Source organism: Scophthalmus maximus, chromosome 14 (assembly GCF_022379125.1).
Source record: "Scophthalmus maximus strain ysfricsl-2021 chromosome 14, ASM2237912v1, whole genome shotgun sequence".
NCBI lineage: Eukaryota > Metazoa > Chordata > Actinopteri > Pleuronectiformes > Scophthalmidae > Scophthalmus > Scophthalmus maximus.
The window spans coordinates 16,948,651-16,961,769 of record NC_061528.1 but is presented as its reverse complement, the minus strand read 5'-3'; the positions used below and the strand labels follow the sequence as shown (position 1 = coordinate 16,961,769).

At 43.3% G+C, this 13,119-nt stretch overlaps 1 protein-coding gene across 1 annotated transcript in view; it reads left to right on the top strand.

The window, feature by feature from the left end:
• Nucleotides 1–13,119, top strand: part of tmem163a (transmembrane protein 163a) — a 51,277-nt gene that overhangs the window by 32,018 nt on the left and 6,140 nt on the right. Inside the window, exons 3-5 of the mRNA XM_035604400.2 lie at nt 4,562–4,605; nt 5,699–5,790; nt 7,920–8,016. Of these exons, the coding sequence (XP_035460293.1) occupies nt 4,562–4,605; nt 5,699–5,790; nt 7,920–8,016 (233 nt within the window). The remainder of the gene's footprint in view (nt 1–4,561; nt 4,606–5,698; nt 5,791–7,919; nt 8,017–13,119) is intronic.

Below are 13,119 nucleotides of genomic sequence, written 5' to 3'. Positions count from 1 at the left end.
TTCTTGTGTTTTATGTTCTAGCCAAATTGCCTCTTAGATGACAAAATGACTAAAGCCCTTCCAGGGCGTCAGTGGATTAAACTGTGGCAGCATGACAATGCGGGGAATTTGACAAACCTTGTACGTATACTTGACTCGCTTTATGAATGTACAATGTTTTGGATTACTTTCCCTTTACATGTACGTACAGATTCCTTTAGTAAGTAGTTGTAATAAGTTTGGACCACATTGGGCATGTTCCGTGCGTCAGGTGTGTGGGGTTTATTCACGCTTGAAGCTGTAATCTCAAGCATATGTAGTCATGCATTCCACGCGTTCCTTTCATTCTTACATTGAGTTTTTAACGCAGCTCAATCCGATCAATCTCCATGGTTATAGTCAGAACATTGGTGGAGAGAGAGAGAGAGAGACAGAGAGAGAGAGAAGGAGTGAGTGAGAGTATGGATGTGAAGTCTGGGCTGTGGCCCCAGTTTCTTGCATAACTCGCTGCTAATTAGGGTTTAACTGCTGCCATCGCTACGGCTAAATAGTGGGCGCTGTCGGTGTTGGCAGGACATCTGACTGGTCTCTGGGGAACTTGAAGAAGGAAAGGACAGAATAGAATAGAAACAGACAAACAAGGGACAGCACAACTGAAAACACTACTATATACAGTACTGGTTTTTGCACACATCCCTGTTATTTTAGAGACAGCACAGCGTGGCACACACTTCGTTTGAGTGTTTCCCCTTTTTCTTGTGCTTTTGCTTCTTTGTGCTGCTTCTCATCTTTTTACACCTTAGTCATCTTCTGCTTGCCCTGCTTCCCCTGACCGCTACTGCTGTTCGTTCTCCCGGCTCCTTGTTAGCACTGGTCATGCACGCTTGCCTCCCTGATAAACTAACAACCCAAAGGATGTTGCACAGACAATAATGTCTGCTCTCCTTGCGAGAGACCTCGATTTTGCAGAGAGCTAACTGCCCATAACCTAGTGTCGTATATGGCATCGAGAGAAGGAGTTGTTTTTTAGGCGTGATGATGGTCTATATAATAAATGTTAAATGTTTTTTTTTCCTATTAATTCCTACTTCATTTGGACCATACATGAGGTAATTGTAAGTACAAAATAAGCCCAAGCTGCTGATGGAGCTGATGCGTCCAACATGCTTCCCAAATTAGTTTCTAAATGACACAGACAGAGAGGGAGGACATCTGTTCTTTGGGAAGCTGAATACATTTCAAACATAGCAGAAGAAATAGACAGTGTGTGTGTGTTTGGGCACAAACTGCTTCCCCAGTGAAAGTGCTAAAAAGTGCTGAAAGCGGCAAAACTAGGCTAAACCCATGCAATGTTCATGGGTCAGCGCTTCAGCCTTTCGGCTCTGCACTCATGTGTCAGAGCCCCCTCTTGGAATGTAGACGGTCACACACAGAGGCTTTTACGTCCACGAGCCAATAATCAGAGTGCCCGACCCACCACGTCACTGGATGGTCAGCCGATTTGCGTGAAAATCCTGAAAATAACACAGTATTTGAAGGGAGAAAGAAAAGAGTGTAAGGTTCAAGTTAACTTTCCTCATAAGTTATTCCTTCATTTATTTTTTTTATTTTTTACAGTACAGGATTAACTCCTGTCACTACTGGGAAGTCCTGGACGAGGTTGCCCCAAAGCGTTAAGCGTTGAAACCTAGGCATTATGGTTGTGTTCGTCATGGCGTCATGTGATGTATTTCACATCACATCTCACCGGAAAGACATCCTGACCGACACAGTAGGCTCAAGTGAAACTGTAAAGATTCCTCATTGTGCTTGTCTTTGTGAGAAGCTTTGGTGAAAATATATCTCTGTGTGCATAAAGCATGTCTGTTGGGGTTTGTTATGAAGATGTGTGGCCAGATTATGCACAAGTGCACATGATTTCAGACTGAATTCCAGAACAATATTGCACTGCAATGCTTTGCAATCATATGTTTATGTCAAATTAAGCTTGTGAGCTTAAAAGTGAAAAAGGAGGAGCGAGAAGTCAGCCCCCTGTATTTGGTTTCTTGAATCCATGCGGGAGCAGGCTCACTCTGATTTTGGCTCGGCCTCCGGACTGTCCAGATGGGTCAGACTGAGCGGCCTCCAGAGATTCCGTGTGTTGGAGACAGAGAGGGAGAGTTCGTACGTGAGAGGGAAGACAATCGAGAGAGAGGACGTGTGAAGTGAGACTCAGGGTGACGGTGTCGGGGTGAGACACAGAGACCGCATACGTGCGTGAGCGAGTGCACACGGGCAGTCATGTGCTACACGGCCGGCCCGACGTGGAGCTGTCTGGTCTGTCTGGGACTGCCCTCTCCTCTCCACTCCTTTTAATAGCTCCTCTTCAGCTTCTCTCCATTTTCATTGAATTTTTATACTGTTCCGTTCAGTTTTTCCTATCTACTCCTCGCTGCGCTTTGGTTTTGATGGATATGTAAGGCTGCTCTTTTTCCACATTAGTGATTCGGTAAGTATTAAAGGGGCAGTAAGCAATTTTTACACCAATACGCGTTTCATGAAATTGGGGAATTTGTCCTCACCTCTCCGCTAGCTTTCGGCTCTGTGTGGGCTGGAAAAATAACATCTGTTTTTTTTCGGCTCAGTCCAGGCTCTGGAAATTGAAACCCCCCCAAAAATGGCGCAGACCGCACCACAACAATACTGCGTGCGCAGTTTGTAAACATCACTCCCCGACACCTTGAGAGACGTGCTACTGAATGACGCTACGACTTCGCTATGACGTTTTGGCCTAGTGGTTTAGCGCGTCGGTTGCCCATACCTGGGGCTGCAGGTTCGCGGCCCGGCCAGAGCATCATCGACAACAACAAAGGGAGAGAGACAAGCTTTCTCCAAAATCCCTTACTGCCCCTTTAAAAGAAATGAAACATCAATATTTAAGTATTCATCAGTGCCTGGCAAAATGCCGCGTCACACCGCGTCTGGCGCTGTCACGTGTAGCCTGAATAAGTAAAAGATGAAGCAGTGAAAAAGGCCACCCATTAATGATGTGGCAAGAGACAGTGAGACAACAAGAGAGGGAGAGAGAGAAAGAAAGGGATATGTGTCAAAGGAACTTTGAATCTGACAGTGGCAGAGAAAAGGGACACCAGGAGAAAAAGATTAGAAAGGTGACAGAGACAAAGAATGAGCAGGATGATGAAAGCTCTGTTTACTTCAAACGGTCTCCCAAGTCCCAGCTTGCCCTCAATTCGCCTGTTACCATGGTGATTTAACTGCCGATACGGCGTCCCCCGAGACTCTGTCCTGAAAACACAGAGGGGATAGAAAGAGACAGAGAAAGGGCGAGAGAGAGAGATGAAGAAAGAGAGAGAGAGAAACACAAGGACAATCAGAAGGGCGAAATAGCCAAGGTGGAATAGACTCGGACTGCTCTGCAACACAAGTATAGTACAGTACCCTTTACCCCATTCATGAGACTGTCATGCATTCAGTCAGGGTCAGTGGAGCCCTCAGATGGTTGCTGTTAAAGGTATTTATTGTAATACGAACCCGAACCTGTAGAAAATGCCACGATCAAGTTAGAATTGATGCAATAATTCTGACGGTAATATCACCCAGATGCACACACGTTTTGTTGTTGTTTTTTTTTATTATTTCGCCTGTCTGACCTGGTGCTCCTCTGGCTAATTGAAATAACAGCATCTAAAAGCTTACTGCAAATGATAAACACAAGCATTTGCATGATTTAAATCCTCTACGATTCATATTTTACATCTGAACAGTGGATCAGAAGACTCGGCTCGTGGCAGCTTTTACACCATGCGTTAGTTCACCAATGTCATCGGCCATCAGCAGCTGTTTTCAACAAAAGATTTTAAAAAGCGTTCAACAGCAGACAGGATGTGAACCTAGTTGAGCATTTAGCAGCTGCACAGGTTGATATTCTCCTCTTTAGTTGGTGGAGACCCAATTGGAGCATAACAGCCAGTGAATATTGGACTTGGACTCATCAGGAGGTCAGACAAACAACTTCAAATGAATGCTTATGTGGCATCCTGTGTGCTGGATGTGTAAATAGGCAATTATATGATAACTTTTTAGCCTTATTAGAGCAAGGCAATGGTGTGTTTAGGGGATGTTTTGCTGCCCCCTATTGCCCACAAACATCAAATTGAAATGATCATTTGATCAAATGTTCATGTCACACAAAAACACGGTCTCGTCTGGTTTATAAATATTTTGGGGGGGATTTCTGACCATTGGTATATTTCACACGCACACAGAAGTCTCTCTTTTTTTTATAAGCAGTGTCAATGACAACAGACAACATTAATTAAGTCAGATACAGTAAGGAGGTGCTGGGGTGGAGGCGGCTTGCTGAGTAGCGTGTGAGCAGGTTGAAGCAGCTTAAATAGAGCGCACAATATGAGCTTTGACAATTTATTGCATAGAAGATGATGAGCTGAGCAGTCAGCTGATGTGCGCCGGCGTAGAGAGCCATGCTGTCAGCTGATGTGAATAACGTGGCCTGTCTGAGCTAACGCTGTATACGTGGACAGACTTCAATGTGATCTCTCGCTCTCTCTCTGTTTCTCCACAGCTGTATCATTCATGAGACACAGCGCGTCAGCCTTTGGATTTGCCGTGAGTTCCTCCTTCCTCCTTCCCTCCTTTCCCATTGATCAATTACTCATAACCTGGGTCGGGTTGGTTTATTGATGAATCCCGGTATCAAAGTGTTATTGGTCCCCTTTGTCTCCAAGGTAACAGGGCAGATGAGATGGACTGGGTGTGTTGCTCACGGTTTTCATGTCAAACTGTTGTCTGTGCTTGCTAAAGGGATCCGCTAGCTCCAACCAAAACAAAGCCTCTCCCTGCTTCTTACTCTTCTTGCTTATTTTAAGGGAAGTGATTTAAAGAGTGTGATTAGTTTAAAAAAAAAAAGCCTTAATCAGTGTAAAGTGAAAATGAAACCATCCACACCCTACACCAGTGAGGGGAAAGTGTGATTAGCATAAAGTGATTGAAATATTATAAACCCTTATCTGCAGAGCCAGCTATCTCTTTATTAAATATCATATTTTAATTAGCAAGTGCTTGGCTGTCTATTACAGTTTTAATAAAGTAGCAAGAGGACACTGCAGAGGGGTTTTAGATAACAGCAACTCTTGTATCTTCAGCTGCTATAATGTTAAAATTGTCTTCTCTTTTTTCTTTTAGCTTTTACAGGTACATTATGTGACTCGAACAACAATTAATGATCTTGCCGTATTTTATGATACCGCTTCGGGGGATGAGACTTTCTTTAGTCCTCCGTTTGATAGGCTTATTAAAAAATGAAGAACAAAGTCATGCATTATGTTATTAATTATGTTTATGGCCTTGATTTTCCCGTGGTAATCCTAACTAGAAAATAGTCTACTTTGTTCTGTTCTCTTTGAGCAAAGATATTGTTAAATGCACTTTTGAAAATATTGATATTTTATATCCAACTCCACAGAGGAAATATTGCTCTGCTCATACCACAATTTATTTTACAATTGTAGGTGTTGTGCGAGCATCTTTCTGCTATTGACCTCTTTTCAACATGTACAAAAAATGTGGTCCTCCGATGCAAACCCAGAGATGTTCACTAACTTTGCCTCTAATTGAAACACACTCTTTCCGTTTGGTCTTAAGAAATTCCAACGCTGCAGCTCCTCTCTCCCTGATTACTTGGTTTTTGTTCCCGCTGTAGTTTGAGGCCTCGCTGGACGTCTTGTCATCAATCATCGTCCTCTGGCGCTACAGCAATGCCGCGGCAGTGCACTCTGCGCATAGGGAGTACATGTGAGTACAGTGTTGAGTTTAATGAATGTTTGGTTCATGATAAATCTGTACACGGTTCAACGGCAAACCAGGCAGGAAGACAGGATGATGTATATCGTATAAAAGTTGTTGCAAAGCAGAGCAGACAGGCTCCAGATCTACGCTGGTAATTATATAGCACTGTTCTAGTCTTGTTGACCTACCTAAAGCACTTTTACAGTACAAGTCACATTCACCCATTCACACACTCATTCACCAAGGACACTCAGGGATGCTGACTGGGGGGAGGTCGGTCAACCACCGACCTTCCGGTTTGTGGATGACCTCTCTACTCTGATCCACAGCCGCCCTGGTATCAGCAAACTGGGGCAGGTAGGGGCAGAGAAAGAGACTTTACAGTGAAGAGACAGCAGATTGTACCAGCACCTGAGGGTGTCTGACAATCTGGTGGCGTCTTGAGGGATGAATCCGTTGTTACAAACTACATCAGGTTGTAGAGTTTGATTGGGGCAGTTGGAGGGTAAAAAAGAATCCAGGAAGCCACGCCCACCCGGGCACATGCATAAAACCAAGACCCGGACCAAATGTGGACAAACAACACACAAGAGGGAGGGGGAAAGAGGGCGGGAAGCATAAGGAAACACTGGGTAGCAACTTTCCACCGTGTGTATTCTCATCCCGTCTATCAGTGACATTTCTTTTTCTCTGCCCTTTTTGCCTAAATTGATTCTAGATGCAAATTCCACAACCAAAATCTAGTTTTGCTCTGCTTTCTGCAGTTTGTTTACATCACAGACGGTAACATTTTCTTTACTCCTCATGATTGATTTCACTGGCAAAGACCATGACGTAAATAAAAGTTGATTCACTGCTATGTACAGTATGCATGATGTAAATGCAGCATCCACTGCAGGTGCCGAATATGAATAGACGTAGAAATGTCAGAGAAGACAAACTTGATTATTTCACTTCATATCAAGTGTGTGATGGATTTAGGAAACACAAAGTGGGAAATGTTCTCATATTTCATGATTCTTCCCATTATTTACCCTGAGGAGTCCAGGTTTTTCAGATGTTTGAGGCATATATTGAGCCGGAGCTCAGACAAACGGAAAGTTTTTAGAAAGACTGTTTGTTCATTGCTTATTGAAATAAGCCACTCACTGCATGTCAGTGTACGTCACTGCCAAACACATGCATTAATCCATCAGTTTCCAGTTCATCAAGTGGCTGTCAGGTTGCACAGAGCCTCGTTAGTCTTGCTACAGCACCTCTGTTCATGTCTCCAATGATTAAAGATCAAGCTGCCACTCCGCCATCCATAACCACACACAGACACACACAGACACACACACACACAAACACACACACACACACACACACACACACACACACACGCACGCACACACACACACACACACAAACACACACAGACACACACACACACACACACGCACACAAGCATCCAAACCTGTTCTGTATCTGTGCACACACTGTGCATACACATACAATGCAAATCCATCTGAACCTGAGGTTGTTACTGCAGGAAGGAAGACAAATAACTGGGATGAAAAAATTGCACATGCAAACGAGTCAGCATGATATTAATACCCATTTTTGCAAGTTTGAGGAAAATAGATGAAGAGATATGATCATGTTTGGTGGAGAGTAAAGTGTGATTTGTCTCTTTCACATCATGTTTTTAATGTGGTCTGCAGAGGTCATCTTGTTGTCCCAGTTACTTTGTTAAATGCGTGCTTTAGCGCCTAACATTTCCATTCGTCTTCATGAATTAAAGTGATTTCTCAACTGTGCCATGGAGAGAAGCCATTCTCATTTCAAAAGTTATCTTTTTCTCAGTGAATTATACCAGTTTTATTACTCGGGAAAGGGAAAAAATGTCTACGCCTCTGTCCTGTGGTGAGATAGATGACTGCCACTGTCTCGTTTCTAGTTCTGCTTATGTCAGGTCTCTATGAGCATTGACTTGGGCCTGCAGCAGGTGAATGATCCTGATTCAAATCCAAGACAGATACACAAGAACTGGGAGGAAGTGTGACTGCTCCTGTGGCAACTTTTTTGGTGGTTGCTTTGGCTCAACTTTGCATGTCAATCATTATGTCTGCTCTCTTCCTGTCTCTCTGTTGCAGAGCATGTGTTGTCCTCGGGATTGTGTTCATCCTCTCGTCCTTCTGCATCCTTGGAAAGGCCATCCATAATGTGGCCACCAGGATGCCACCAGAAGTGGTAAGGCCACACACACACACACACGCACGCACACACACACACACACACACACACACACACACACACACACACACATGCACACAATTTAGTCAATTGATTTCAGAAATAGCCAAGTGGTAACCCACCATGACGTTTGTGAACTGCCGTTTGGAAGCCGTTTAGCATTTTGGCTGGCACCGTCTTGGATTTTTGTATCCACCATATCTGGAGGAGCGGGGGTGTTGCCTGACTGAGAGCCCGTCCACTGCACGTCCGCCTGCGCCTGTGACCTGCACCCATTGGATGGCACAAGCTTTCAATCATGCTGCATCCACATCCAATGCATATCGTGCTTTATGTTAAATTTTGCTCTACATGGGACCATCGTTTACTAAATGAACATCTAACCACTAGAGATTGAGACCATACACTCTTCAGGAAAATGTTTACTGACTTTATAAATTAAGTGATAAGTAGAGTCATTTTCCCATGGAATTAGAAAGACTGTGGAAAATTGAATTATTTTTGCATTCAGTGGAGTCGCCCTCTGGTGGTCATTTGAGATAATACAGGTTTTAGGCACTTCTGCATTGGCTTTGCAGACCCGTTGTCGACGTTCATTTTTACATACAGTTCAGGGAAATAGCACAGTTTCTTTTAAGAACTGTATAAATATAGAGCCATTGTTTAGTGAGCATGTTGTAACAGGCGATTCCTGGCATTGTTGCGGGAGGACTGTTGTCTCCCTGAGAGTCAGAGAGAGACTTTGTCGCGCTAGGTCAACCATCGCTGCCCCGTGATCGTGAATATGCTAATGCTTCATTGATGACGTCATTAGGCAACTTATCATTTACTTTATTTGCCAACAATATGCTGCACACCCCAAACACACATAAAGCCGTCGAGAAAAAACTAAAAACCTCTATAGCCTGGAGTTCAATTTATGCCTGGTATGAATAAGGGCAAACACATACAGTGCATGTGCACACAGAGGAACACACATATAGACGCACACACACACACACTCATAATTTATTCTGTGAGCTCAGTATCTTTTTTTAGCGCTCTGCTGTTGTTCTTTAGACGTCAGAGTTTTTGTCTCCCTCCACCTGACTTTTATTCTTTTTTTTTTTGACAAACACAGACATACGCACACACACACACACACACACGTACACGCACAAACATGCACAGACCTCTCTGGAGGTGTTAAGACTATGAATAAGGGGCCTAAAATAGTCTCATCCTTCTGTTGCTGGGGCACAGCCCAGCTCTTCCATCGTCACACTGTTTGGGCAGCGCCCATCGCAGCCTTTCCAGCCCTCTACTTTGAACCCTGATATTTGGCTTGTAAATTATTTAACCCTCACAATCTGTGCATTTCACTTACCAGAAGTGAAGCCAAGGCACAGAGGAAAAGCAGATTTTTAACACTGCACAAACAAATAGTTCCCTCAAAGGTCCAGTGTGTAGGAAATAAGGGGGATCAATCAGCAGAAATGCAATATAATATCCATAAATGTGCTCTAATTAGTGTATGATCACCTGCAATTGAGAATTGTTGTGTTGTCATTAGCTCAGAATGACTTTATCAGTTTTTCTACAGAAGCCCAGAATGGACAAACCAAACATTTTTCGTTAAAGGGGCCTTTTGCATTTTAATCTAGCCAATGTAGATTCTTTTGCAAGGGGAAGGGTGAGGGGAGGGGTTATCAGAGGTCTGCAATCTGCAGCCTCACCACTGCATGCCACCAAATCCGACACACTGAACCTTTAAGTATCCAATCGTAGAGCTCTAAAGCTTTAAGATGTACTTCTTGATTTTGTCATAGAGCCAGCACCGCTCCCAGTCTTCAAAATATCAGGTTTTTCCCTGAAGTGTATTATCGTTAATTATTAATTGACAGCCCTAGTAGAAATAGTTATTTTAGGGAGACACATTTTTCTTACCTCGCATTTTTCTGTGGAAATTCTACTTTTGGACTGTTTTTTTTTGCAGCCTGCCGTGTAAACACAGTCTGTCTCCCTGTTCCTGTATGAAGCAGATTCGTAAAGCCCGAGGAGCAGGAGTTTTCCCCCCTCGAGCTGGAACAATTACACCGCACCCCCTCGACAGTTCACACCTGAGCCCCCATCTAAAATTAGTCACCCTGACTGGTGTCAACCAAAGCAAATGGAAAATCACCACTACGGGAAATTGACTGCAGATTATTATCAAAGTATGGCAACACACCATTCGGTTACCATATTCACAGACGCACGCACAAACAGATCATAAGTAGAGGTAGTTAAAGTGAGTGATTTCAGATTCAAGGGGAGGACAGATATGCAGAAGCTCAACGTGAGATTGTGTCATTATATTTACTGGACAAACAGAGTTTTCTGTGTTCCTTCTTCGTTTCTTTAAGTGCATGTTTTCATTGTCATTGAAAGACCCCTCTGACCACATATCAAAAGAGAAAACGCCGAGCCGAAGAGGCAAGTTGAAGAAGCAAGCCGAGGGCAGCGGCTATAATCCTCCGACTGTGTCTGATGCTCCAGTTACATTATGTTAATAGAAACTGTGGGTGTTGGGTCTCGGAGGGGCTTCCCGACACCAGCAAGAGCCTATTACCACCGGTCTGTCTCGCCGACGTCCTCCGTCTTTCCTCCAGCCGCCCGCGCCCTTCTTCCACATTCTTCGTCTTCTGCCTGTTCTTCACCTTCTTCTTGGAATAACATAAATACGACTTTTCTGTTCAGTGACATAATGCAAACCTTTAAAACATTTCCTACGGTAAGAGAGGACAACACATCCTGTACAATCCCATGATGGATCATTCTCAGCGTGTAACCATGTGGATCTAATTGATGTGTCGGCTTGTTGAAGAGAGATCCCGGCCACCTGGCGCCGTCTTTTCATGCAAAACACCGTCGCTGGCAGCTTGGCTTGGCCGTATCTGTAGACGCAGCGGTTTGAAGGATAGGTTCATCCTTTTCCCTGTCTCATTTGTCCAGTCTCTCTCTACTTTCTTCCCTTAGAACCTCATCCGTTATCTTTCGTCCTCTCGCTCTCCTAGCCCCCTCCCTCCATATGTTATCTCACCCATGCTCATTCCCAAACCTCTCTCTACAAGCTCACCTAGTCTGTCTCCCTCCATGAACTTGTCCATCTTTTATCTGCTTTCGTCAATTTCAGACATTCATTTTAGGCCTTTTTAAGGGCATTTCTGACTAAATTCATTCATTTTCTCACAAAACAGACTTGTTCACAGAGGTCTTCATCACACAGCATGCAGGCAGAGGGGATTTATCACGCCAGCATAGAGATCTATGCACATGCTCAGTTTGTGTCATACAATGGAACATTTAAGAGGGGCAGAGGAATCTGCAGTCATTGACTGAATTCGGTTCTCTGCTCTCGAGTAAATTCAAGACCCCAAAATAGAAATGGCGATACAATATGAATCCTGTAAAGTTGTGCGTATACACAGAAGACTCGGGCTGAAAAATCTCATTGAGCGGACAGAGCAGTGCAGCAAATCAGGAATCCCGATTCGCGTCACGTCCCGTGCCGTCCCGTGTTGCTGCTCTCATGGCAAGCCGTCTATATGTCTGATGCCTGATTAAAGACAGAGAACTCAGATTGGCTCTCCTCGCCTGCTGGAGAGCAGAGAGAGAGAGGGCGACACATACCGGGGACACAAACAGATACTCGCATGCTGTGACACACAGATGGAACTCAACATCTTGACCTCAATGAAATGTCCCATCTCAGCCCTGGTGGGAACATACAGCGCACGCTTGCACATTGAACACATGAGAGTAGAGGGAGATGTCGCATGTAATTTAAAGGCAAAAAAAAAGTCATATCAGTTTTCCTGTGTGTGCCAGCATTAAAATGCAGACAGCACAACACAAGCTTCTGAATCCCAACATGCACACTCGACTTAAGGGTTTATTGGAAACAGCTTGCACACAAAACTTGTAGTTCAGCACAGTACAGTAACATTAAAGTTATGTGTACATCGGACATAAAAGGATTTGATATGTTCAGAAACACACATTTTTTATTTAGCTAAACAAGAAAGTGAGTGCTGGTCATATGGACAGAAAACCACTGAGTGTGTACTTTTTTTTTATTAATTCACCTATTAAAATATATCTGCAAAGTGCACAATGTATGTGTCATCAAATAACCTTGAATTAATTGGGCCATGTTGACCTTATATATTTAAGTAAAATTAAATAAAGATTATGTCAAGCTAACAAGGAAGGCAGTCTTTGTGTCAAGTGAACATAAACGTAATTTTGACAGTTCAGAACATTTGTGTGGACTTAACAATAACATGTTATATCGCACTTGGATTGGGGTTTATCAGTGTTTGTAATTCAGGGAGTGAAAAAGGGAACCTGACCAGGTAACCACAGGCTGATCCTGGTGGAGAAGAATAGTGCAATATATGTGTTTACATCCCACCTTTTTATTTAAGTGTCCCAATACTGAAAGAAAGAAAGAAATTCCTTCAGTGTAATGAAAAAGCGCCTTTTCTTGCTCACCGCTTTTTGTGTAACAATCTCATGATGTAATGTCAATTAATGGATTAGTTGATTGACCGATAATTCATTGGCATCTATCTTGTCAATCAATTCATATTTGAGTCATTTTTAAGGCAAAAACATTCACTGGTTCCACATTAACCGAGTTTTGGGATTTTTCACCATTTTTCTGACATTAAATTGACTAAACAATCAATAAATTCACCATGATAACTTGTTTTAGCTGCAGACCTACTTTTCCTCCACCCACACAGTCCAATTAGTCCTCCAGCCTAAAATAAAAAGTCGCTTGTCCCCACCCTATAAGCCATACGAGTATACCTGCCGTAGGCATACTGCACCTTTCGTTTTTATGGCAACATTAATAAACATTAATCAGGTAACATTAATGTGACTTATAGTAGAGGTCAAAAGGAGGGAGGACAGTTAGGCTGAAATCAGCACCTTTGTATGCTCCTTTTCCTTGGAGAATATTGGAGAAGTTAAAAAAATGACATGTCAAACAGGCCTACTCTTACACATTAGCAGCACAATGGAGGATTACCGATTGCCAAATGTGAGCACTTTGACACCAACATGACATGT